The 24,885-nt window shown below is 53.6% G+C and overlaps 1 protein-coding gene across 2 annotated transcripts in view; it reads right to left on the bottom strand.

Moving 5' to 3' along the window:
* Dac (dachshund family transcription factor) overlaps positions 1–24,885 on the bottom strand; it is a 179,035-nt gene that overhangs the window by 42,324 nt on the left and 111,826 nt on the right. For both annotated transcript variants that reach the window (XM_078181128.1, XM_078181129.1), the window contains exons 5-7: positions 21,162–21,238; positions 17,458–17,628; positions 13,652–13,876 (exon numbers count right to left, since the gene is read on the bottom strand). In XM_078181128.1, the coding sequence (XP_078037254.1) occupies positions 13,652–13,876; positions 17,458–17,628; positions 21,162–21,238 (473 nt within the window). The remainder of the gene's footprint in view (positions 1–13,651; positions 13,877–17,457; positions 17,629–21,161; positions 21,239–24,885) is intronic.

Below are 24,885 nucleotides of genomic sequence, written 5' to 3'. Positions count from 1 at the left end.
GAGAGAGAGCGTATGCGGCGTATACGTTACGCGGCCGCCCCTTTCCTCCCCCGGCCCCCCCCCTCCCCCCCCCCCCCCCCCCCCCCCCACCTCCCGTCCACCCCGTTATTGCCAATTTCGGCGCGTTTCTGCAGCCCACTTTGCGATCGTTTAGATTATCATCTCTCCCGGTTTCTCTTTCTCTCGTCTCTCTATACTCGACTTTAGGGCGCCCGACGACCCGCTTCTCCCTCTTCCCGTATCCTCCCTCTCTCTCTTCAGCCCCCTCGCGCGTCCTCACACCACCGCGAAAAACCCTGTTCCCGAGGTCCACCTTTCTCCACCTTTCCCTCGGTGTGCCTAACGTTTCCGGAGATAATTGAACTTTATTAGAGATCGTCGCGCGCGGATAGGCATCCCTTCGAATCGACGCCGGCTCGGCGATTACATCGGTCCCCGCCGCACACCTTATTCCTTCACCCTTTCACTCCGTCGCCCTCGATTTTAGATAGAACGTATAGTAATTATACCCGGTCGATCTTACGTAGTTGAAAATTTAAATTGAAATATCCTTCGATAATTGTTTGGAACGTTAGCAGCCGAACGAATGGCTTTAAAAATGGCCACCCCAGGAAACTTTAACGTTGAGTCAAGATCTAACGAGGGAGGAGTTGTTGATAGCGGCTAGCGTCGTATTTTCGCATAGCAAAAAGGATCGGAGGTGGGGATGGAGGGAGGAGGGGTTGATGGGACACAGCTGTCGCAGTCGCAGTCACAGGTATATTTCGCGCGGCATTCGGTGGTGGCGAAGGGTTCGCAGGGCGAAGCGTGGAGCGGTATCGCGAGGCGGGATCTAGCCTAGGATCCTCGCCGATAATAATATTCACGGTAGCCCGAGCACTCCGGGGCCGGCAACAATAACGGTGCAACGGAACGTGCATGCCACTGTTACCGGAGCGATTCATGGTTATTGATTAGTGTATGGTGGCAGGAAGACGGGAGGCGGCGGTGGCAGAACGGTCGTGCCGTTCGCATCCCCGGAGGGCTTGCACGACGACGACGACGGCGGCGGCGACGAGAGGACGAGGAGGACGACGCGTACGCGTGTACGGCTTCTGCGCGGCGCTAAGATATTCGCCGGGCCCCGGGGCCACCCTCAGAAACAACAATGTCAACTTAGCCGGGCGCACCGTGCTCCCCGCAATCGTTTGAATAGTATAATGCAGCTTTCGTGTTACGCGCCCCGCTGTCCCCCGTTCAGAGTCCGACGATACGTACGCCCACGCGCGTGCTTTTCACCTCTCGTCCCGATCTCTCATTCTTCCCAGACGTTTCCGTCGAACCGTATCAATTTCGGCGGAGCAAACTCTGGCGGAACAGATTCTAATAGTTGGTTGTATTTTGCAGGAATCGGCGGAGGCGAGGATGCGGCTCCGCAGGTGCAGCTTCCACATACAGAGAAAGGAAGAGAGGACTATCGAGCTCGAACGGAAAGGTATGCCGACAAGTAGAAACGGAGAATCGCGGCCAGGCGAGTCCGACAAATGTAAGTTCCGCGTCTCGATCCAGCCCGTCTGGATTAACCGGTGGCAGGTTTCTAGCGCGTTATTTCATAAATTTCGAGGCCGGCACGCGATTAATCCGCGTGGGGGCTCCGGCAGGGTGATTTCCTTCCCCTGGCCAGAAACAGCGATATTATTGTTTCCACCCTTGCATATTATAAGCGCGTAACGATCGCTCGTCTACCGGCAAGTTTGTCCTCTCCCGCGGGCATGTTTCTCCGCGCGCGCGGTATTCTAATTGTCTGCGGTCCGGAAAGTGGAAAGACCGGCACACTTAACCCCTTCGAATACACCCCAACGGTTATCCAAGCCAAGACGAATAAACCAAACCCCCGTTTCGAAGCAGCAAACGTCGGTTGCCCGACGTCGACTCGATCGATGAAAGATTTCGAACGGTCCCACACGATCCGATAGACCGTGCAAGATGGTGACGCGACGGGGGCAATAGTTATCCCGCGCGGATTACGGTCCTTGTAGCTAAGGGCTACAAGGGTTTCCCTCCTACAGGATTTAAGACGGACTTAGGCCTTGTTCCGGTCGCTGACCACTTTGCCTCCCATTAACCATTAACGGATCTAACGAAAATAGGATTAGATTAGATCGCAGCTAGCCGGCCGCGCCGCGAGCCGGGGCGGCGAGCTAACTAAAACTACTGCTCGCGAGCAGGCGTCGGGTTTCTTCGGGATTATCCGCGGAACTTTATCCAGCCGTCTTCGGGGCCCAGAATCAATTCAGAGATCGTCTGACTGCGCCAAGATCTATCGAGTCATTCGAATCCAACTTTATCAATATTCGCGACATTTTTAATATCAACGCATCTTTTCTCGAGGTTGTTAAAGCATTGGTTCATTTATTTTCAGCTGAAAATTCGATTCCCACCTAGAATATTTGTCTGCAATCGGCGCGACGGTGATGCGATGGACAACAACGCGCGAGCAAATTCTTGCACCGTTAACGCGACAATATCGGCGAGCGCCGGCACGACGGATCGACGAGGATCTACGATCCATAACGCAATATTGCCTCGGTGACGTCCGCGCCGCAGAAATTTGTATAACTAGAAAAATGGAATGGTGGCCGGGCTGCAATATCGGAGAGTCACGCGGCCCCTATCGATCAACCTCTACCCCCTGGCCATCTAGTTCGCGAGCTAAATCTCATCTGGAAAAACGAGAGAAACTGAAAGAAAGAGTGCCAAGCACAGAGAGAGGGAGAGAGAGGAGCAGAGGAATGTTTGGCATAGGTTTTCCCCAGAAAAATTAAGATTGTCGAAAGGAATGAATCGAAGCCCGGTGATATCGCCGACGCGCGATGCTTTCTAAGCGCAACGGAACAGTCGTGCAATAACTCCGCGAGATATCCCCGGAGGACTCCCACCCTCTCTCTTTCTCTCTTTGTTCCCGAAGGAAGGCAGAGAGGAAGGAAGGAAGGAAGGATTATCTTGAAACGCGAAAACGCTCTTCGCCGTATCTCCGGAGCGAGTCGGAGCGGCGAACACGGCCACCGTGGCGTCTCGTAGGCCACGGTCACCTTTCCGCAGAGAGATATCGAAACTATTCACCTACGATCGGCGACGTACGATCGGTGTTCGCGAGATCGTTCCGCGCCGTATCTTTATTCGAATGTCCCTTGCGCGAAGCACTCGTGAATTCTTTCGTTTCCAGTACCCTTCCACCGACGATAACGACTGCTAATTCCACGACGCGGCGGCTCCTCTGTCTACCATGCACGCCCACGTTTCTATCTTTATTCGTTTACAATGGCCGCGAAATAATTTGCACGATCGCCAGCTCACCGAGAAATCTGCGTTGCGTTCGTCTCGGACGATTTCCACGGCAACCGAATCTTTTTCGAAGAAAATGTCCGCGCTGATGGAAATCGTCCGGGTGCGCAGAGAGAGAGAGAGAGAGAGAACGCGTTGCGCATTCGATATCCCCGGCACGTCCAATTTCATCGGTCCGACGATTATCGTCGCGATTATCCGTTTGAACGAGTGCAGCCGGCCAAGGTATTCTCCGTCCCGAGTTTCGCAGAGCGGCGTCCGAGACCCGTTCGAGGCCCGATCGAGGCCCGTCCTCGTTAGGTGGACGCGTTAATAACCAGTCTGCGCGCGGCACACGGTCGTCTGGCTCTCTCTCTCTCTCTCTCTCTCTCTCTCGGTCAGTCTCGTTCGAAGTAATCTAGACGGCGAACGAGGTCCCCCGTCTCGGGCCCGATATATCTCTGTTTCCGTCTCTCGCTGGCCCCGACGGAAGTGCGAGTCCGCTCGTTCCTCGCTTCTAAATAACACGTTGCCGTAACAAGACGTCAACGGGAACCGAGTGGACACAGTCGGAAGTCGATCTCGGAGCCAGCCGGCCAAAACAGGGGCCCGCTTTGTTCCCGACTCTATTCTTCGGGGTTCGTACCGTCTTATTTTTTTTCCGTAAGATGCTTCATTTCTGCGAGATGTACGAGATACGGGGCGATTTATAATTGCTTAAAAGACCGCAAGGAATGGTATACAAGAGTCGAGTTTACAATTCCTTCCCAAAGGAGATTAGATTATATATTACGTTGTAACTCTGTAATTTCCAAGCCCGAGGCCGACGCTCGTGGGTTTATTCCTCGATTTACACCTAATTCCGAGCGTCCCGCGGCGAGAACTCGCGCAGAGTCCGTCACCACCGGCACGGCACTCGCGATCAGGCTCGTTTCTCCGCAGGGTCTCGCTCGAGGGCCAATTATCGGAGCTTTCGCGCTCGCGGGGCGTCCGACGAGACACTTTCGAAACGGGATTCTTTAACGTCGACGACTCGCGAGACGAACGTTTCCGATGCTCGCTTCCTAGGACGACTCGGGGGCTTCGCGAATGACCGAATCCCGCCGACCGGGGCCGCGGAGCGTGCCGCGACCGGACGAGACGCGATTTCACCTGAAATTGCGTCCCGCGGTGGAGAGAGCAGGCAAACGAGAAGAGAGAGGGAGAGATAGAGAGTTGTAACAAAATATTCGTTCCTCGCGGCAGTAAACGGCGTCGTTAACGACACACAATCCTCCCTCTATCCTCCTCGAGCCGTCTTCGCGTGCTCTCTCTCCCGTGGCCGTTACCACTCGGTCTTTTATTGCCGGTAAATTACACGGTTTATTCGGCCGCGCGACGACCCGAAAGCAAACTGTATAATTGAACGGTAGTTAAAACTGCGGTAGGTCAAGTTTCTTTACGCCTCCCCCTTCGCTCGCCGTCTCTCGTGCGTCGGCCGACTCGCGTTCCATCGGCCGATCGTAGCCTACGGTTTTCCAGGCAAATAAATAATCCCATCGGATGGAACGGATGGACGAACGATCGAATGGCCGGCGACGCTGCGTCCCGCGTTTGACAGCCTCGCGAGAATGCAATTTGCCTTTTTGCGGACGATCGAGGCTCGTTTTCTCCTGGCCGGATTTTTGCGAGATTCCGCGAGCCGTCTCGATGCTCGGTTCCTCTTTCATATTGTACGCTTCGTCGAATCCGACTGCCGAGCGAATTCTTTAATTAATGGATTTTGCCAAGTAGGCAGGACAGTTCCTCGAACCTGCAGATCGTCGAAAGAGAGGAACGGACCGATCAAGGCTGGCTCGTAATCGAGCGAAGGTCGCGAGATGAAGGACCTCACGGTCTCCGAGGCTCCTCTCCCGCGAGAGAGGACAGTTAAAACGGCGGCGGCGGCGATAAAACCCTCTCTGGCCGGCAACAAAGTCTCGACGGTACAAGACCGGCGCGGATCGGATCGGTGCGGCGCGGTGCGGCGCGGCCGCGACTCGCCGCGAAGATAGCGGCCGGGAAAGAAAGAAATCCGCGAGATCTTCGTCTCCCGCGGACGTCGCCTTCTCCACCCGGCTCGTAAATTCTCGGTTTATAATCGTCGACGCGACTCGCTCGCCTCGATTCCGTGCCGGGAAAACCGGGGAGGGGGGGATCGTTAGACAAACGCGGCTCTCGTCCGTTTTGTTACTTAATTTCGCCGGCCGACGAGCGTCGGTGACGATCGCGAGGGAAGGGAGAGAGGATCGATGTCCCTGGGATCGTTAAATTCGAGATTTAGGTGACAACGCGGTTTATCGCCGCGGCCGTTCCCGACCGAGAAAAGTCCGCGGTGTCAACGACAGCCGGGCAGCCGGACCCGTGTACCGAATAAGGGATGCTTCGACCGACAAGATTACGGGAGGACCTCGATCATTGCGCGACCGTGTTCGCTGGAAAGCCGGCCGCGTCGAAACATCGATCAGATTCCAAACTGGTCTTTTACCCTTTCGATCTGCGTTTTGCTCGCCTTATTCGCTCGTCGTTTAAAAACGATCGTCGATGTCGCATCCAGAACCGCTGCTCATCTTAGTCTCTCGTTGATCGATGCTGCTCGATCTTACCTCCAACGCCGCGTGACAGCGTGGCTCGAGGGTGCAACCGTGGAAGCCAGCGCCGCAGCATTTCGTTTCCAAAGGGCATCGACGACTACTCTCGGAGTCGAACGCGGGTTCGATTCCCGTTTCGCGACTCCTTTTATTGGTAAATAAATAATCAACCAGTTGTTGCGGCGTCCGGCATAATTTATTAGCCTCCCCGCGACCGTCGAGCAGAGACCCTCTCCTCTTAAATTCCTGCCCCCTCGTTTACCTGCTCGAGGCTTTGTTGTAGTCTTCCTTTATCTCTCTCTCTCTCTCTCCCTCGGTAGTCGCACCTCACACGGCGCGGCCATCCTCGCGAAAGCAAACGCGCGTCGCGCACGCCTGGTTCTCCGCGAGCGCGTTTCTTCGACTTCCTCGTGTCAGCGCGAGCCCGGTTTCATCTCGTTCGCCGATATTTCTTTTTAACGAAGACACGGTCATTTAAAATCAACGGTGGCGAAGGGAACGGCGCAAACGGCGTGCCGAGAAAGAGAGAGAGAAAGATAAAGAAAGAGAGAGAGAGGGAGAGAGCGTATTCTCCAGCGTTTCTTTAATTGAGAATCGACCGCGTTCCGAGGCCCATCGAGGTGGGAACCCGACACGGGCCTCGTCGCGTCGACAACGTATTGTCTCGCGTTTTTATTCCTACTTAGCCGGTCGGTGGCCGTTGCCGATAGAAAGGGAGGCCGGGCCGGAGAGCCGGAGAGCCAGGGACCGGGCCAGAGCCAGGGTGGAGGCTCCGGGGACTCTCTCTCTCGATCGCATACTGGCGGCGCGCATACCTTTGGCTCGCGCTCGTTTGCGTTATCCACGGATTCGCGCGAGAATAGCCGGGACCCTCGAGGGCCACCCGGGGCCCATCCGGGGGCCACCCGGGACCCCCCCCTCTCCCCCTCTCCGCTCCCTCCCTCGGGGCAAGAGTGTGCGTGCTCTCCGTCGCGGGAGGAATTAACGAGTAACAACGGGGCCACCCTGACCCGGGCGCCAACGTGTCCCATTAAAGGCGCCTTTTTCTCCCTCGGAGAAACCCGGGCCCGGAGCGACCGGCTACCAGGCTTGCTCGTTATGAAAATTCCTCGAGTTCGAACCGGGCCACACGATTCGCGGGGGGAACCGCGGGAACTGTACGAACCGTACCGGGGGCCCCTCTATGCGCCGGACACGCAGATGCATCTCGGGATTGGGCCCAAAAGGGTGTCGACTCCCTCGCCGTGCGATCTCCGTCGGACTCTGCCATTCTCGCGATTACCTCGCCATTACCTCGCGACTGGAGAGCCTTCGAATTGACGCTCTTTTTACTTTCCCGATACTCGATTCACTCGATTCCTCTCGCGACCCGGCCACCACGTCGAAAGATTATTGAACAGGGGCCTGGCCATCGCGCGGTCGTCAGCCGAGTAGAATTTGTGGGACGAACAATTTGTATCGGATACCCGGGTGATCGACTGCCGAGTTCGAAACACAGATGTAAAGCCACTCGCCAGGAGGCTCGGGCAATATGAGTTTGGTAGTCCCGAACACGGGACTGTCCAAAAAGCATACACGAGACGCCGAGAGAGAGAGAGAGAGAGAGAGAGAGAGAGAGAGTCGGAGCAGTCGGGGCCCTCCCCCCGATCTGCCTTCTCGGTCCCGTCCGCTATAAATAGAGAAGGAAAAGGGTCCCGGTTCGCGGGCCACGGACCGCTAAAACGAAGAAGACTCTCGGGAATTACGATTTCATCGTTCGCCCTCGCAGGCTCCACTCGTATTTCACGTCTTCCGCCCCTCCGGCCCCTTTACTCGATGCTCCTATTACCATTCGCGGGCCTCGGGTTTCGAGAGACTTTGCCCATTCGAGATCGACTTCTGCGTTCTTTCTTTCGACCTCGCACGATTTACGCTCTCTCTCTTTCACGAAATCGCGGCGACTCTGATCGGTTTTCTGGTCGTTTCGAACGATTCGTTGGCTCTTCTCTATTAATTCTCGACGGTTGCCCGTTCGCGCTCGAAGTTTACGCGAGCCCTATCCGTCCGACGGGTGGCCGCCTGTCAGGGCTTCCCCGAAAGGGCTCCGAGCGTCTGCCCGAAGGGACGGTGATTACGATTGGAGGAGCGCGTTGCGCGATCGCGAGCAGGCTCCGTCGAAACGAAGACTCGAGAGGCAGCGCCGGCACGCATCATCGTAATAAATATCGGCAACCGCGTGCAGGCTACCTTAAGGATCGTCCCGGGGTCGGAGGTCGTGGGCTACGAGCGCGCGAACAGCGAGCCGCGGCGATTATTATGCTTATTAAGGCGGAAAGTAATAAATTACGGCCGGGTTAATAATGGGAACCGTGAGAAGCAATCGACTTCGCAGCGAGGAAGTCGTTCAAGCTCCGGCTCTTGGCGCGGCGCGACGGTGCGGCGACGGTGCGGCGACGGACGGCAGCGGCAGCAGCCGCGGAACCATCCTCCTCGCGTATCGAACGCGCTTCGTCGACCGGACCCCGGATCGATTCCATCGAAGGAATCCTCGGCGAGAGCCGTGTGCTCTCCGGGTCTCTCCTCCCACTACACCGTCTTCGACGCGGAGCCGGAGCAGCCCCCCCGCGTCTTCTCTTCTTCCCGTCCTCCTCGCCACGCAAACCCGTTATTTGTTGCCGGCTCGTGCGCGACCGGGAAAAGGGTCACGCCGACGAACGTCTCCAGGGTAATAAAGCGGTACCCATTCTTAATTAAATCTAAGACAACGCGGACAAGGTAATTAAAGCAAACATCCGACGCGATAAAACCGGGGCATCGATCCTCGGGACTCCTGCACGAGCCTGGCCACCTTAAAAGGCCGCCTCGCTGCTCGGGGGCCCGACGGAAACCGAAACGCCAGTCCTCCAGCCTCCAGCTTGCCAGGCCACGTGAAATTCGTTTCAATTGTTCGGTGTTTCTCTTTTGTCTATCTCGCGTCTCGTATATCATTCCGAATAAATAAAGTTCGTCTCGATCGAGCTAGCACGCCACTCGAAACGCGAAGCGAAAGGCAGGAAGCTCTACGGGAGCATCATCCGGCATACCTGTACAGCAAAAGTAACGAGAAGGTTCGCGCGCGGGGGTGGAGGGAGAACCAGACAGCCAGGTAAACGCTTCGTGAAAAAACGAGCGTGCCATCGATACACGTGTGCGTACATAGTTTGCGCGATAATGGCTGCTCGCCGACCGATATAGAGATAGCCTCGGTTAGGCACCGTTCGTAGCCGGCCGAAGGGAGCGCGAGAGCGAGCGAGCGAGACGGCAACGGTGGGGGACAGGGGGTCGTTCCCTGGCAGGGTTAAGCATAAATCAATCAGACGGTGTTTCGACCCTGTGGAAACGACTGCAGAGGGTCTCCGAAGATACCTCGGTACGTGGAAATTGACAGTGGATGTTTGCGTTTGTCCCGGGAACTCGGACGTTGCCAGCCGCGGGACCTTTGAACTTTGATTCTATTCGACGGCGGCTAGAAAAGTCTTTCTTCGACGTTCAGCCGAGAGACTTATTATTAAAGCTTGTACAATATTCTTGGAGGTGTTTTCGTTATTTAAAATAAGTTGTTGGCATTGTTACAGGTGGGTCTGCAAGATTATCCGCTCACATCGAGGATCGAAGAATGCGTTAGAACAGAGTGCAGTCAGAAGCGCGTATCGAGGTAGCGCAGCGAGGTCTCGCGAAGGATCCTGTTCGGGCAGAAGCGAACAAGGGGAAGAGACACGGAGACACGGAACACACGCGCAGAGAAGAGAGAGAAAGAGAGAGAGAGGGAGAGAGAGAGAGATGGTGACGGGGCTGGATGGAGGGTTAGTTGCGCTGTCGCGCGGCGTGGCTCGCGGTAATAGGATTTCACGTAAGCAGCCTCCCAGGCAGCGGCCAAAAATCGAAGGAGCTTACGCGGAGATGCGCCGCGCCGCAGCCGCAGCCGCCGCCGCGACCGGTGCAGTCGGTGCAGTCGACGCCGTTCCGTGCCGTGCCGTGCTGTTGCATCGGGGAACGGCCGGCCAGAGGAAAAAGCGAGTAGCAAAAGCGGCACCGAGGAGGATGTAGAACCGAGAGACAGAGGAAAGACACAAAGAGGACCGGAGGAAGAGAGACGGGGAGGGTAGCTGAAACAAGGAGAGAGGGAGAGAGAGAGAGAGATAAAGAAAGAAAGACGTCCGGTCCGTACAATTTTAATTAACCCGGTACCGGGTAGCCGATCGCGATCGAATCGGGTGCACGATCTACAAGGAATCTACATAAGATCCTCCACTCGCGGCTACAACTCAATCCCCTCTTTCTATTCGGGGCCTTAAGCCTCGAGCCTTAAGCCTTAAGCGGCCCGCCACGGGCACCGTGGATCCGGTGGACACGGGAACGGCAGAATCTTTGCACAGCTCCCGCCGTGTGTGCCCTCCCCCGTGCCTTATCTCGGCCAGCATCGGAGATAGCAGCCTCCGCTGCCGCTGCCGCCACCGCCGCCACTGCTGCTGCTGCTCCCAAGAGCCGGTCTATCCTCTCTCTCCTTCTCTCTCTCTCAGTCGAGCTCATATTGTTCTCCGCCGAGGCGTGTAACTTACCGGGAGAGAGAGACCGCTTCTCGCTTCCAGCCTTCCTCTCCTCTCCCAAGAAGACCCGCCTCTTCGTTTTTCACGTGCGTTAACAAACATTCCACCCTCGCGCGACTCTTTACCGGATTTTAACGCGGCTCTTCGCGTGAGTCGAATAAACTTCTTCCATGTACACGCACCGATCTTTCATATTATATTATATTGTAGAATATAAGCATTCATTGTAGAAGAGAAGCAGCGTGTAGGACGGCTAATGTTTCTTGTCAATGTTCTATGATCGAAGAGAGAGAGAGAGAGAGAGAGAAAGAGGAGGTAGAGGCGAAGAGGAGAGGGCCACTCGTGGAAGGAATCTCGCTCGCGTTGGCGCGTCCGCGCGTATTAGAACGCGCGGCCGAAGCGACGAAGACGAGGACGCGTGCACCCATACGTAGAGAAGCTCGGTAACACGATAGCGGCCGTATGTAAAACCATCTGGTGTAAAACGAGCTGCTGGCTCGTTCGAGTATTAAATCGGCCCTCTCTTACCCCGTTGTTCCCCCCCGTGCGCCCTCTCGAATCTGCCCTGTGCCCTGTCCCTGCGCCTCTTTCTCTCCGCGTTCCTCCTACTTTGATAGCCTCTACCGTTCGACGTTCTCTCTATCGGTCCTCTTGCTCTCCTCGTCCCGCTCCACGATTCGGCGCCTCTTTAGCCGATTCCGCTTCTCTTTCTCGCGCTGGTCGCTGCGAGGCGGGGCGAGGCGAGCCGAGGCGAGTCTGTCCGCTTAAGACTCTGTGCACCGTCCGAGCACGAGAGCACACGTGGACACGAGGAATCCGCAAAGCCGACCGGCCACGGGGATGTCGCGGATGAACTCGTCGAACGGACTCCATGTCCATGGGTAATCGAGCGATCTTTGATTCCACGGACAAAGGAGATAAAAGCCCGCATCCTCTACTAAACGATGCCGATCTTTGGCAATTTCTGATTAGGCGGATTCTCGATCGATTCGAGTTCCCGAGGCATTCGGAGCAGCCAAGTGTAAACACGGAACATTGGACACCAATTCGCAGGGGCTATTTCTTTTCCAAGTAGACGGGGTTACTTTTGGTAGCAGGTGTCCATAGATCAAAAATGTACAAGCAGAGAAAGAGCTAAAATTGTTAAAACGATATCGTTGGATATGTATTGGAGCCTACTAAAATTTTATGAAATCGTCGTGCTTGTAGGTTGCGTGTAAATTCCTGTCTAAACATTGTTTAATAAATTTGTAAAGTATTCCGAAGCGGGGGCCATCGGCAGTGTATCTGTCGGAAGCTAGAAAAAGTCGTAGATCGTGTGTTGAGTGTACGCGGAGAGACGATGTAAAGCTGGCCGGCGCTCGAAACGGTACCTCGAATCGAGGCCAATCTGTTCTCTATGGGATCCTATACGTCCCGGAGACGTTTGGCGGAGTTAAAGTTGGCTCCTCGTCGCGGCGTGTGCTCCTATCGCGTTACACGTGCCCGCCCCCGTGCGCGTTTCACCATTCGATCGACGGATCGATCGATCGGTTCGGTTCGGTTCAATTCGGCTCGGTTCTCGAGAGCCGCGCGATCGTTAAACGATTCTCCGCCGTGGGGTCTCTGTAATCTTAAACGAACGACTGGCCGGAGTGCTGCGTTCGCGAAATTTGCATTCGAAGTTCCCGCAGCGACGAAGCAACAAACCCGTTTCCACCGTCGAACGAACACACGAGGATAGTCGGCGTCGCGCTGCGCCGCGCGTCTCTCGTTTCTTCTCGTCTACCGTCTCATCGCCGAGTTCTATTATCCCTCGCGATCATTCGTAATTCATCGGCGATTATGACTCTCCAGCCGATTATAATTAACTACGGAGGCCTGTCCTCCTGGGCCGAGACTTGCCGGGCCCGCGTCATTACGAGGAGATGAAACGGAGATCCGGCCCCGATCGATCTCGAATTAACGATCGGATCGATTTGCATGGGGCCGCGCGCGATTTATCGACCGGTCGGAAACCCGTTTATCGAATTACACTTTCGAGGTTTCGCGTTTCGAAGAAATCTTTGCGCGGCGGTTTAACTGTTCGATCGTTCGAGTCCTAGGTTTTAACCATTTTGCAGATAAATATGACTATGTAATCGTTTCAAGCTATCCATATTTTTGTAATCCATCTACATATTCATCGTCGTCTATCTCGATCTGCGAATAATTATTGAAATTGACCGACGATCAAAACGCGACGAAAGCCACCTGCATTTCACTACTTTTTAATTAACGCTCCTCCCGAGCAAGACCGCGAGAACTTCCTAGCTCGTGAAGTCTGTCGGATCCGACTCGCGATGCGTATTATTATGAGTGCGTGGAGATCGAGAACGCGGGTCCGATTTTCGGAGCGTGCTGGCGCGTTGCTTCACGGTGAATCGTTTTAATTAAACTCAAGGACCGCGCGCGCGGTTCTGCGCGCTCTCGTGCGCGATCCCGCGGCGCTCGGTTAATTGGCGTAATTATCTAAAACGGTAGCCCGGGTACTATGTTTCTAACTGCTGCTAAGGAGACGACAGCATGATGCATGCCTCTATGGAAATGCGTTTCGGATGTTTCGCGTTTTCGTCGCCGCGGACGCGTATATCCGTCCAATAAAGCACGAGCCGCGTGAGTTATGGACTTCGCCGCGAGCGCGATGCTTTCCACCAGACAATTATAGTCGAAATTTAATTATCGCCATCCTGCGCCAACAACCCTATTTGCCGCGACGAAATTCCCCTATTTTTTCCGTCGGCGCATTCGAGTTCGGCGAATCACTTTTCCAAGCTCGGTGCCATTTCTTTCATTATTTTAATAAAATTGAAATTATCCACCTTCATTTGTATTATTTTTCTGTTACAGGTTCGTCCACAAAATCGCGCGAAATGGATCGAAGATTTGCGATCGGCGCGTCGACGATGGAAAAACGGCACTCGAGCTGTTCGAGTCGACATGGTGGGGGAGTAAGGAAGAGAACAGACAGAGCGAGGTACGAAATGAGGGAACGTAGCGAAGCTCGTCGACGGGTCGGAGACTAATGCCTCTTAATGTGGCTCCGCGAGACCCGGCAGATAATGAAATTGTGGAGAGAAAGAGAGAGAGTGAGAGAGAGAGAGAGAAAGGGAGGGAGAAGAGCCTCGAGTGTCTTAAGAAAGCCCTGCCACTGACCTTTCTCGTAGTTGATTTGCCTCTCCTGCTGCCTCGCGTTGTCGGCCGCGACCTTGAGCAGGCCCTGGATATTCCTGAGCAGGGTCTCGGTACTCGAGACCGAGGGATCCTGGCCTCCCTGCGAGACGGCCACCGCCGCGGAGGCGATCTGAGAGTAGTTCAGTGCCTGAGGACTTTCCGAACCTGGCGCGGCCATTGGCAGGTTCTCCGGCACGTCCGACAAATCTGCAAAAGTATAAAAGCATCGTTCAATCGAACCGTAGCAATCGACAGGCATGCATATTCCCCATTACGTGGGAAATATTTCTGACAACGTTTCATTATTCAACGGAAACAGGGTTACAGTATGCTAAGAGAAATCTGACGAATCGAACCGTGTTACCAATCTATTAAAAATCGAATTTTTCTCAATGTTTCCCGAACGTGGTAACGAGCGAGCGAACGATCACGAAACCGTCCGGTTTCTCAGGTTTTCGCCGGCGTTGTAGGTGGGTCCGTGGGCCCAATAAATTTCGCCGTGAACAACGTTCGAGGGAGGTCTCTCGCGTTGCTCGCAGCGCGATGGTCGGCTTACAACGCGTGCGTGTTCCAGAGTCGTAATCCCGGCGCGGACTACTTGTTACCCTTCGCCACGTCTCTGATTTAACGTGATCGCGGACGAATTAAATTCGCGGATTAAACGTCTCGGCCTCCACCCGACCGTCCGTCCCTCTCCCGGGCGCCTCCCTCGCCCCTTGGACCCGACGACGGGGCCCGGAGCCTCTGCGGGGGTGCAACACCGAATTGTCTGCTCGCCGGGGACCGGGACACGTCGCGCGTCGTCCCCAGATTTATTCGCGCAGCAGAAACGCGCCGGCGCCGCGGGATTTTGCCGGGGAAAACGCAGTAAATCGCTCGGAATCCTGGTTCCTGGAACAGAAACACCGTCGCCCTTCCAGGCTATCGGGTCCGAGGCTGCGCGATCGTTTTGCTCTCGCCGCGCAGGAGGAGGTTTCTCGCGAGAGGAGTGCGGAGGACGCGACGCGGGGCTAAAAGGCGGGAGTAGTCTCGTTATTCTCGCTCTATCGACGATTAGCGTGGAAGCATGGTTTTCGTCGTTCCGATGGAAAGGTGCCGGAGGCGGCGGCGGCAGCGGCCGCGGCTGCGGCGACGGGGCCCGGGGGGGTGAGACGGCCGGAATAAAGGATGCCTTATGGTTATGGCCAGAGAGAGGTCCGCGCCGAGAAAGGAGAAGAAGCGAGAGCGTGAAGGCGAGAGCGAGCGAGAGAGGCGAGACAAGACGTCTGCGTGGGTTCTGCGGGGCCTAAGTGACCGAGAGAGCGCTCGGTACGGCCCACACCGTGGTGGCTTTGGTCCCGGGCCCTCTGTTTTACGGCCGATGATACGTGCTTTATTGTATCGTCTTTTAATTATCAGCGCGCGCACCTACAACGCCACGGCATTCGGTTACTTATTGGCATTGGCCGATTTAATGCTCGCGCGCCTTCGGTGCCGATCGACCGGCACCCTTTTGATAGTAAACCAGTCGTCTCTCTCTCTCTCCCTCGCTCTCCTCTCTCCTCTCTCCGCCCCTCCGTCCCACCGCTCGGATTCTCCGAGGCGCGCCGTGGCCGTTCTCTTTCTCTCGTTTTCTTTCTTTTCGGGACCGCCGTGTCCTTCTTCGGCGGAACCCATTAGAATTATCGGTGCCCCGTGGCCACGGGATCTCCCGAGGGGCCCCGAGTCGAAACGTCGCTTTCCCGGAGGGATCCCGCGTCGATCCTCCGCCAGCGAAATCCCGAAATCGCGAGCGGATCCGCGAAGGAGGAAGCCCCGCGGGACAGAGGATTCGCGCGCGAGCGGGCACCGTCGCGCGTCGGATTCCGGGAACCGGGGCGAGATAGCGGCGCGTCTCATTAAATCAGAACTGCATTCCACGGGCGTGTACACTCCCACGGGCGTTCGATGGGGTTCTACTTCGATCACCCGGCGGCCACCATAGCCCAGGATATGTTGTTGGCCGGCCGCACGACACGCTGCGAGACACGGTTCTCTTCTCGGGGCCCCTCCGGCCCCCGCCGGCCGGGGCCACCTCCGGGGCCTGCTCCTCCGGCCTCCTCGGCCCACCAAGCTACACGCCAATCCGCACAAATTTATACGTCTAACTCGTGTCTTTCCCGAAATTGAGGGGCGAGCTTAATTCCAGGGTACGCACCCCTGGCAGCCTCTAATAGAAGCCACCGGGCCCCGTCGACGACCCACCCGGGGTCCTTGGCCTCCACGCGACGAGAACCTGCGGAATATTTCCGACGCATGCTCGACAGCGTCTCTTCGAATAATTATTTCTCGCGAGAATAAGGAAACAGGGGGGAGACGCGTTGATTCGAGAGAGGGAAATAGATTTCGGCGTTTATTGGAAATGTGGAAGGCAGTTTTCGTCGAGCGAGCACGGGTTTTGCTCGTCTTTCGGTGAGCGATCGACGGCGTGGATTTCGAGAGCTCTAATTGGAATATCCAATTAACGCGGACCGGGCAGGGACAATCGGCGAATCGATTAGGAATCACCGCGATTATGACGCTTCGATGGGTCGAACCGGCCGAGAGAGAGACAGGCCAGATAGCACCGCGTGGACCAAGATTCTTATCTGGACCCATCTTTCATTATTAAAATGAAACTAAATACCGAAGATGCGAGTCTAACGACCGAACATTCTGACCAGTGGTGCTCCCCGAGAGGATACGCCAGCCCGCGGCGGTGATTCGACGAGGATACGCGAATATCTTTTCGGCGCGTTTTTTCAGCGGTTGTCCTCGGCGCAGCTCCATTGCTCTCGATCGCTTTGCCCCGGCGTCGAAACGAATGATTATCGCGCTCTCACCGCTCAGCCGGCTCTGCGATATCTTTAACAAGGCCTTCGATCCGGATCCCGATAAGGCTAACAGGCTAAAGTAAATTACAGAATTCCGTTGCTCTGAAATGAAGAAAAAGCGCAGTCTGTTTATCGCGCGCGCGCGACCGCGTGGGAGTCGGTGACCCCGGCAGAACAGAGCACAGTCTTCCTCGGATAATCGCGGGAAGATGCTCCCGCGATTTCCCGCGATCGATCCGCGGGAGGGGCGTCGCGAGGAACGCGGCCTAAACAAAATGGTCGTTTCGAACCTCGAACAACTTCTCTCGCGCGGACCCGGGCGAGGATTCTTTCGGTTGACGGACAGGTGTTTTGACAACCGCTGCACCGAGTTTCTCGGGGGCCCGATATGGAAAGACCGAAATCCCAGAACGGCCGTTCCGCGCCGGGGCCCCAGAGAATGATCGATGAGAGGGTCTGACCCGTCAGCGGTCCCGGGAACTCATCTTTAAACGCGGTGTGCCCGACCAGTCGATTCGATATAATTATTTCACGTGATGCCCGCGCGCCGCGAAACCCGGCAACATCGTTTCGACTTTCGGCACACGTCAAATCCGCCGTCACGGTCCGGCTGGCCCCTAATTGATCGAGCGATCGTTGCCCGCGCCGGTCGACGCCTAGATCTCGCGCGGCCGGGGAGTACCTACCAAACTTTTGCTTTCTTTCGGGCTCGAACTCGGCCACGGAAATTCGTAAACCAACGAAATCGTGGAATTATTTAATCAAACTCGAACGATTCTCTAAGGTGGAACTTATACTTCCGTTTAATTGCCACGCAATTGCCACTTGACATTTTACGAGATTTATATCGCGATAAGACTACGCGGATTTCACGCGTTTTAAAATATACAGAAAATAAAATATAAAAAATATTTAGCTTAATGTTCCGTAATATTTCTACAGGTTCGAGCATCTCACCTTCGTCCTTCTCGTTGTCGTCGTCGAGGTCCTCGGACAGATTGTCGTCCTCCTCTTCGTCGTCCTGCGATCGGTGCGACGCCTCCGCCTCGCTTCCGGAGTGCTCGCCCACGCTTCCGCTTCCCGCTGTCTTCGACAGGTTCAGCACGGGACTGTGGCCGTTCGAGGAACCTACGGGGCGCAGAAAGGGCACGGGTGAATCGATCGAATACGCTCGTCGCGGCCAGGAAACGAACGCGGTCGAAAGCTTTGATGGATCTTTATTTGGTGACCGTTTGCACCGACAAGTCGCGTCTTCCCCACGGAGAAAACGACGGTCGATCCACTCTTTCAGGATGTTGCTCCCTCGACCGGTATTCGATTACCTAGCATTTTAATCCTGACGCGGATTAATAGATGGATTAAACAGATACTGTTTGGATGCCGGGATGGCATGGTATCTGAATCGAAATCTAGATTCTAGATTTTATCGATACAGATAAAATCCAGAAATAGATATTGAATTTGTCGTCGTAGAAACTTTATGTTCTGCCGGAGAGCTATAGAATTTTATTTAGAGAGTTCTTTCGATTTCCATAGCTTTTTCACAAACCCGACAATTTCAACGTCTTGTAAACCTTCTTCCACGCTCTCTAAAATTTCTCTGTAGCTCCACGGTTTCTAAAAACGGTTTTGGGTTAAAAAACAAGTCGATTGATAGCTTTGGTTATCGTTTTATTTCAATTTTCTAGAATAACATGAAATTGTTTACAGTTTGTACAATATGAATAAGCAAAAAGTGATCGTATGTAACAAATGGTTCTTGATTGATTCCTCGGCGTCTCTCAATCACTCTCTCTGTCTCATTTCCTCTCTCTCTCTCTTTGTTCGCAACAGGTCCAGATTCCAACTGAAAACGTCGTGTATCCGCAGATCCTCGCCACCATCGAGGATAAAAGGTTCGATCGGACGGATTAAAATATTACGGGGAATCGGAAGAAAGGCGGTGCCGCGTAACCCGATCTATCGGGCTTTAATCTCGGGGGCCTCCTAAACGATCGGTCCGGTGCCACAGCAACGAGAAATAAAGAAACGGAGAAAAAGACTGGTCCACGAGCAGCGGACACGCTCGGTTAGCTCGTCGCCGACAGAACAGCGCTACGAAATTCTTCTGCCTCGCTTGGCTTCGACTTTAATGCGATCTGGATCGAACCCCTGCGGCTCAGAGGATCCAGATCAGCGAGTCCGGAGTTCCTTTAAGACGCGCCAAGAGCTAATGCTGCGCGCCCGGCTTAAACAACGCCAGCTACCGCCCATCAAAGGTAACGCGATACCATGCAGGAATTACGAATGAAAGCTTTGTCATCCTCGCAATTTTCTGAAGTCTGCCTTGCGATTCGCTTGTGCTACTTGCGACAAATTTTTGTAAATTTTGTAGGAAAATTTGTACTTTTTGTGTAAGGAGAACGGTGACTCGCCAGAAGAGGTAAGGAGAGGTAAGTATAGCTCACGATCCCTTCCTTTCCTCTCCATTTTCGTCCTTCCCTTGATATCTTCTCCTTTCCATTCCTTTGATACCTTTTCCTTTGTTTTCCATTCCATTCCCTTCCTTTAATTTCCTGGGCTATATTTGCCTCTTCCTTTTTTTTCCATTCCACTTCTCTCAATTCCATTTCTTTGCTACCTTTTCCTTTACATTTCTTTCCAATCCATTCCCTTCCTTTCATTTCCTTCCCCTTGCTATATTTTTCTTCTCCTACCTTTCCATTCCATTCATTTCCTTTGCTATATTTCCCTCATCCTTTTTTCCATTCCTTTCGTTTTCTTTTCCTCTCCACACCATTCCTTCCTTTCCCCCTCCTACCATTTCCGTGCTCTTACTTTCCTTTCCTTCCCATCCGATTCCATTCTATTCCTCCCCATTCAATTTCTTTTTTTACATTTCCTTACCCTTCATAATATGCATTGAATTATATTTTTGAAAATTACCTCCTAAAAATTCGAATTTTGTATCAGGAGAACATGAAGTGCGAGGAGGTATTTTTCAGAAGGTATTGTCTGACTCGACGTTGATTTGTACTACTGCGAAAATTTTTGAAAATTACCTCCTAAAATTTCGAATTTTGTATCAGGAGAACATGAAGTGCGAAGAGGTATTTTTCAGGAGGTAATGTCTGACTCGACGTTGATTTGTACTACTGCGAAAATTTTTGAAAATCACCTCCTCAAATTTCGAATTTTGTATCAGGAGAACATAAAGTTCGAGGAGGTATTTTTCAGGAGGTAATGTCTGACTCGACGTTGACTTGTACTACTGCGAAAATTTTTGAAAATTACCTCCTCAAATTTCGAATTTTGTATCAGGAGAACATGAAGTGCGAGGAGGTATTTTTCAGGAGGTAATGTCTGACTCGACGTTGATTTGTACTACTGCGAAAATTTTTGAAAATTACCTCCTGAAATTTCGAATTTTGTATCAGGAGAACATGAAGTTCGAGGAGGTATTTTTATGCGAAAATTTTTGAAAATTACCTCCTGAAATTTTGAATTTTGTATCAGGAGAACATGAAGTTCGAGGAGGTATTTTTCTGCAAAAATTTTTGAAAATTACCTCCTGAAATTTTGAATTTTGTATCAGGAGAACATGAAGTTCGAGGAGGTATTTTTCTGCGAAAATCTTTGAAAATTACCTCCTAAAATTTCGAATTTTGTATCAGGAGAACATGAAGTGCGAAGAGGTATTTTTCAGGAGGTAACGTCTGACTCGACGTTGACTTGTACTACTGCGAAAATTTTTGAAAATTACCTCCTAAAATTTCGGATTTTGTATCAGGAGAACATGAAGTTCGAGGAGGTATTTTTCAGGAGGTATTGTCTGACTTTTCATTGAGCTGTACTACTGCGAAAATTTTAAATTTAAATCTGCTCTGACGTTGTCCTTACTACTTGCGAGAAAATTTCCAATTTTGTAACACGAGATCATGATGGGCGAGAAGTTATTTCGAGGAGATAAAAATCTCTGATTTTCGATGACTTGTACTTTTTTTGTGAACGCTTGATACTTACCTTTTAATAAAGTTGATACTTACCTCTCAATAATGCTTATACTTACCTCTCAATAAAGTTGATACTTACCTTTCAATAAAGTTGATACTTACCTTTCAATAATGTTGATACTTACCTTCGAAAGACGCGTGGATACTTACCTTAAAAAAGTGCACGAGTTTTGGGCCCTTCGAAGGGGCCTCAAGATGAATTTCAGGATCTTCGCAGCACTTTGGAGGCCTGTAATATTTTCAGAGAGTACAAAAGGCTGTTTAAAGGTGTTTCGGAACTCCAGAGGATCTCGTGGAATCGTCTACGAGATTATCCAGGAGTCTGAAACCTTTAAGCAACATTTGGTAGCTCTCCGAAAATGCACAGGTTCCTCCAAAGTCTGGAAGAACCTTAATGGATAAAACGTATTCGATGTTCGCGAAAAACAAAGTTCGACGATCCAGGAACGAGAGAAAAACCTCTGTTTCGTCCTATGGCGATACGTTCGCGAGCCGCGGGAATGCGACGGCCCCGAGTCACGAATATGGAACGCGGTGGAGATGGATCCTCCCGCGTAATAACACTCGGTTACCCCGGGACGCCGGTCGCGGTACGGCGCGGCGTTATTCGCGGTATTATCGGCCGATTACTGTAATTACGGTAAACGAGCGTACGCGTATTTATCTTACCATTGTGCGAGCTCAGATCCCTGGGTTTCTGGTCCAACGCTAGAGCCCTCTCGGCGTCTCCTCTCTCCTCGCGGAGCCTGCAACCATAGAACCACGCACGAGCGAACATTAATACATCGATTCCGGCGGATTTTCAATTGGCCGAGCCGAGAGTCTCCACCTCCGCTCTCGGCCAGGCAAACAGCATTAATTAGATAATTATTCTAGCCGTCGGCCGCGTAGGAAGATAAGTGCCGGGGTCTCGCGGCCGATCGATTCGCGACCATTTTTCCCTCGGCTCTGTGCCGCGTGCCGCGAAACCGATCGCCGCCGCCGCGATCCTCGCTTTCTCTCCGTTTATATTTTCTCGGCGGGCCACAGCCGGAGAAATAAATCGAAAGGGCAGAGGTCGGAACGGTCTCGCTCCGTTCTCGGCTCTCTCGTTAGGATCCTAACGACGTTCGTACGCGATTTCAATGTTCGCCAGCCTTTAAATGGCGAGAAACGAGGCGACGAGTCCTCTCGCTGCCCGCTACCGGTCCCCCCTCTCTCTCTATCTATCTCTTCCTCTCGCTCGCGCCGGCCGCGTCTCTTTTATTTTCTTTCGGTTTCCTCGAATGTTCGGCTTTACGAGGGCCAGGCTCGTTAAGGTGCGCCAGAGAGCGAGGCTTTATGCTCCTGCACCGCGAAACTTTTAATCTCGCCCCTATATTGTTCGGCCCACGGCGACGAGGCCCTTTGCCCGGCTGCTTCGCCGGGATCGTTAACATTCGCGCGCGCGCGCGACCAGGATCGGCCAGATGGCTTCGAATGACCCATTTTACATTTCCTGTCTCGCGTCGGAAATCTCTGGCTGGCAAGGAATTGGTTCGCGTTACCCAATCGTCGAGGAAACTGAAATTTCGCCACCTCGTATTACTATTTACGACGACAATTACGACGATATAACTTACGATAACTTATTCGGCAAAGAAAGAACGAATTCTGAGGAAGAAGTTTTCGAAACGGTGTATTATAAATTTTGATTCCGCGGAGAAAGAAGCTTGGAAACCGCGAGGGCAAAAAGAAAGGTAATACCGGGAAGCACGTTAATGAGAGCGGGAGAAAAGATTTATTATTCGGCTCAAGCAACGCCGAGAGAGAGACCTTTCGTTGGCAAGCGACAAGTTCGAAAGAGGGGTGGTAGCATTCGGAGCAAGAATCCGAGGAGAGCCATTAAGGTTGCTCGCGTACTTACGAATTTATTCCGCGAGATCCGCCGTCGGAGGCGAGGCGAGGGGTAGGGAGGAAAGGAGGGTTTCGCGGCCGATTAGGCTCCCGGCCGGGTATCCTCGTCCCGCAAATTATTCTCCCGGGTATACTTTTTCCGTCGGCCGGAGAGGACGAGGGGGCCCCGTTCGCGCCTCTCGAATCGAACCGCGGACCATTAAGTAAGAAGTTAATATCATTAAACATAATATTGGGCGCATCTGGGTGCCGCAGAGCACTTACCGATCCCCCGACCCGGCCCCGTCCCCGTCCCCCCTCGCCCTCGGCTCCCGACGCCGTCTCCGACTCCGACTATCCTCGAACGAGCGACGCGCGAGCATCGCGGGCTCGTCGATCCACCACCACCACCGCCGCCGCCCGCCTGCACCCCCGTCCCTTAATTTTTTAATGAGAAAATGCTTTCAAAGAGCCCGAGAGAAATACCGTGGCGCGGCCGAGTAGATACCGCTCCTTCGCTCCTCGTCTTCTTCGCGTCTGCTCCGTTTCCCGCGTCACGAGTTTCTCTTAGAGGTCGGCAGCTCGCGAAGGGACCCGGACCAGGCGCGTTTTTCGGATAGCACGGTTGCGGAAAGAGAGGATAACGGGGGAAAATTGTCCGGCCCGTTGGAAACGAAAGCGGCTCGAACGCGAGCGCCACGTGTGTCACGGTGTGCGCTGGCCTTTGGAACGCCTTCGGAACGAACGGCGAATCAGAACGATTCGCAAATTGAAAAGGAGATTGGGTCAGCAAAATTGAGCAGACTGGGTCAGAGAGGATGACCGTTGAACGACAGCGAGCGACGGGGACAAGAGTTCTCTCTGGCCGGGTTGGCCGAGCGAGCGTGCGCTCGCGCTCGGCGTCTGGGAACGAATGAACCGCCGAGCGCAGGCATCGACGTCGTAACGACTTAATTTTCGGGGATAATTAAATTTTAATTGGTAATACGAGTCGATTAAGAAGGCCGATGGGTATCTCTCGGTCCGCCTCCGAGCGGGCCTCGAGAAGCTTTCTCGCTGGACCGACGAGTTCGAGGGGACGGGGATATACGCGAGGAGATTCCGGCAAGACTGCCGTCGACGAAGGCGAGACGAAGAGCGCGAGAGAGAGAGAGAGAGAGAGAGAGAGAGAGAGAGAGAGAGAGGGCTTAGACGTCCTCGTATTCGGCAGCCAGGCGGGGTTATTAAATTTGTAATTAGTCGAATATTACGGCGAGCGTCGCGCGATCGCGACTGCTTTCCGCGTTCCGCGCCTCTACGTCTTGACGGTTCGCCCGGGCGGAGAACCGTTTGCGTGACGCGTTTACGCGCACGCCCCCGTGCGTTCGCCGGCGCGTTTACCTGGCCTCCTCGCGTGAGTAGACACCTAGACGCGCTCGTTGTGCACACCCTTTGCGCCGCGTTAATACATCATGAGATTTCATTACGCGTACCTTCGGCTTGGGTTTCGAGCGCGCGCGCGCGCGGAAACGCTCGCCGCTAGTCGCGAATAATTAGCGCGGCGCCGCCTCCGTCAGCCTCCGTCAGACCCCGGCCCGAGGCCGCAGCTTCGAGGAAAACGAGCTTCTCTTCTCTCTTCTCGGGAACTCTCTGCGACGACCGTCGTCGTCGTCGATTTCGATCGCGAAAATCGACGTCGATTTCGGTAAATCGTACGGTGTCGACTCGCGAGAAAACGCGGCTTATCGTCACGCCGGTGTTTAACACTTTACCGACCGGCTGTCGATTAATCGACGTTTTGTTCTCAGCGCATACCGACCGGCCGTCGATTATTCGACTTTTGCTCCACAGCGCTCACCGACCGGTCGTCGATTAATCGACTTTCGATCTTTCTGTTAGATTCGGTTAGGTTAGACTGACAAGTAGCAAGCAGCAAGCATTTTTTTTTTTATTAAAGTAAAAGATTTTATTAAATTTGGTTACCCTACAATAACACGAAGCGTAAAATTTTACCAGAGCTTAAGAAAAGCGCATATATTCCCGCGCGTCAATCTAGGCCGAAAATGTTAATAATAAAAAAAAAAAAAAAAAATCTAGGCCGAAACCGAGCCGGTGTCTCGGACGATCCGCGGCTGAATGGCCGGTGAGAAGGGCATAGTATGTTCGAACCGCTACCGGTCGGTAAAGTGTCAATAAGACTTGTCCAAGTCTGACGGCAACGACCGAGAAAGAGTTGGTCGCCCGTTGGCGATCGATCGAACGCTATCGATCCCCGGGCCACGCGTCCATTACCGCGCGACGGCGCGCCCAGGAAACTAATAAGCCTCGGAACGGCGTGCCCTTCTCCAGATCTTTGGCTTTAATTTTGATTCGGTAATGACGAGCTCCGCGGGGATCCCGAGCAGGAAACCGTGCGGGAACGACCTGGCCGCGCAGCGGGAGTTCATTAACAGAGGCGTATTCCGGGCTGCTCGAAGAAAACGCGATTTCGGCCGGCGCGCGTAACGCGAGCATCGACTTTCTCGGCCCGCGATCGTCCACGATAACGATCCCACCCTGC

Source organism: Augochlora pura, chromosome 5, assembly GCF_028453695.1.
Source record: "Augochlora pura isolate Apur16 chromosome 5, APUR_v2.2.1, whole genome shotgun sequence".
Lineage (NCBI taxonomy): Eukaryota > Metazoa > Arthropoda > Insecta > Hymenoptera > Halictidae > Augochlora > Augochlora pura.
The sequence above is the reverse complement of the archived record's forward strand: the minus strand, read 5'-3'. Positions and strand labels throughout refer to the sequence as shown.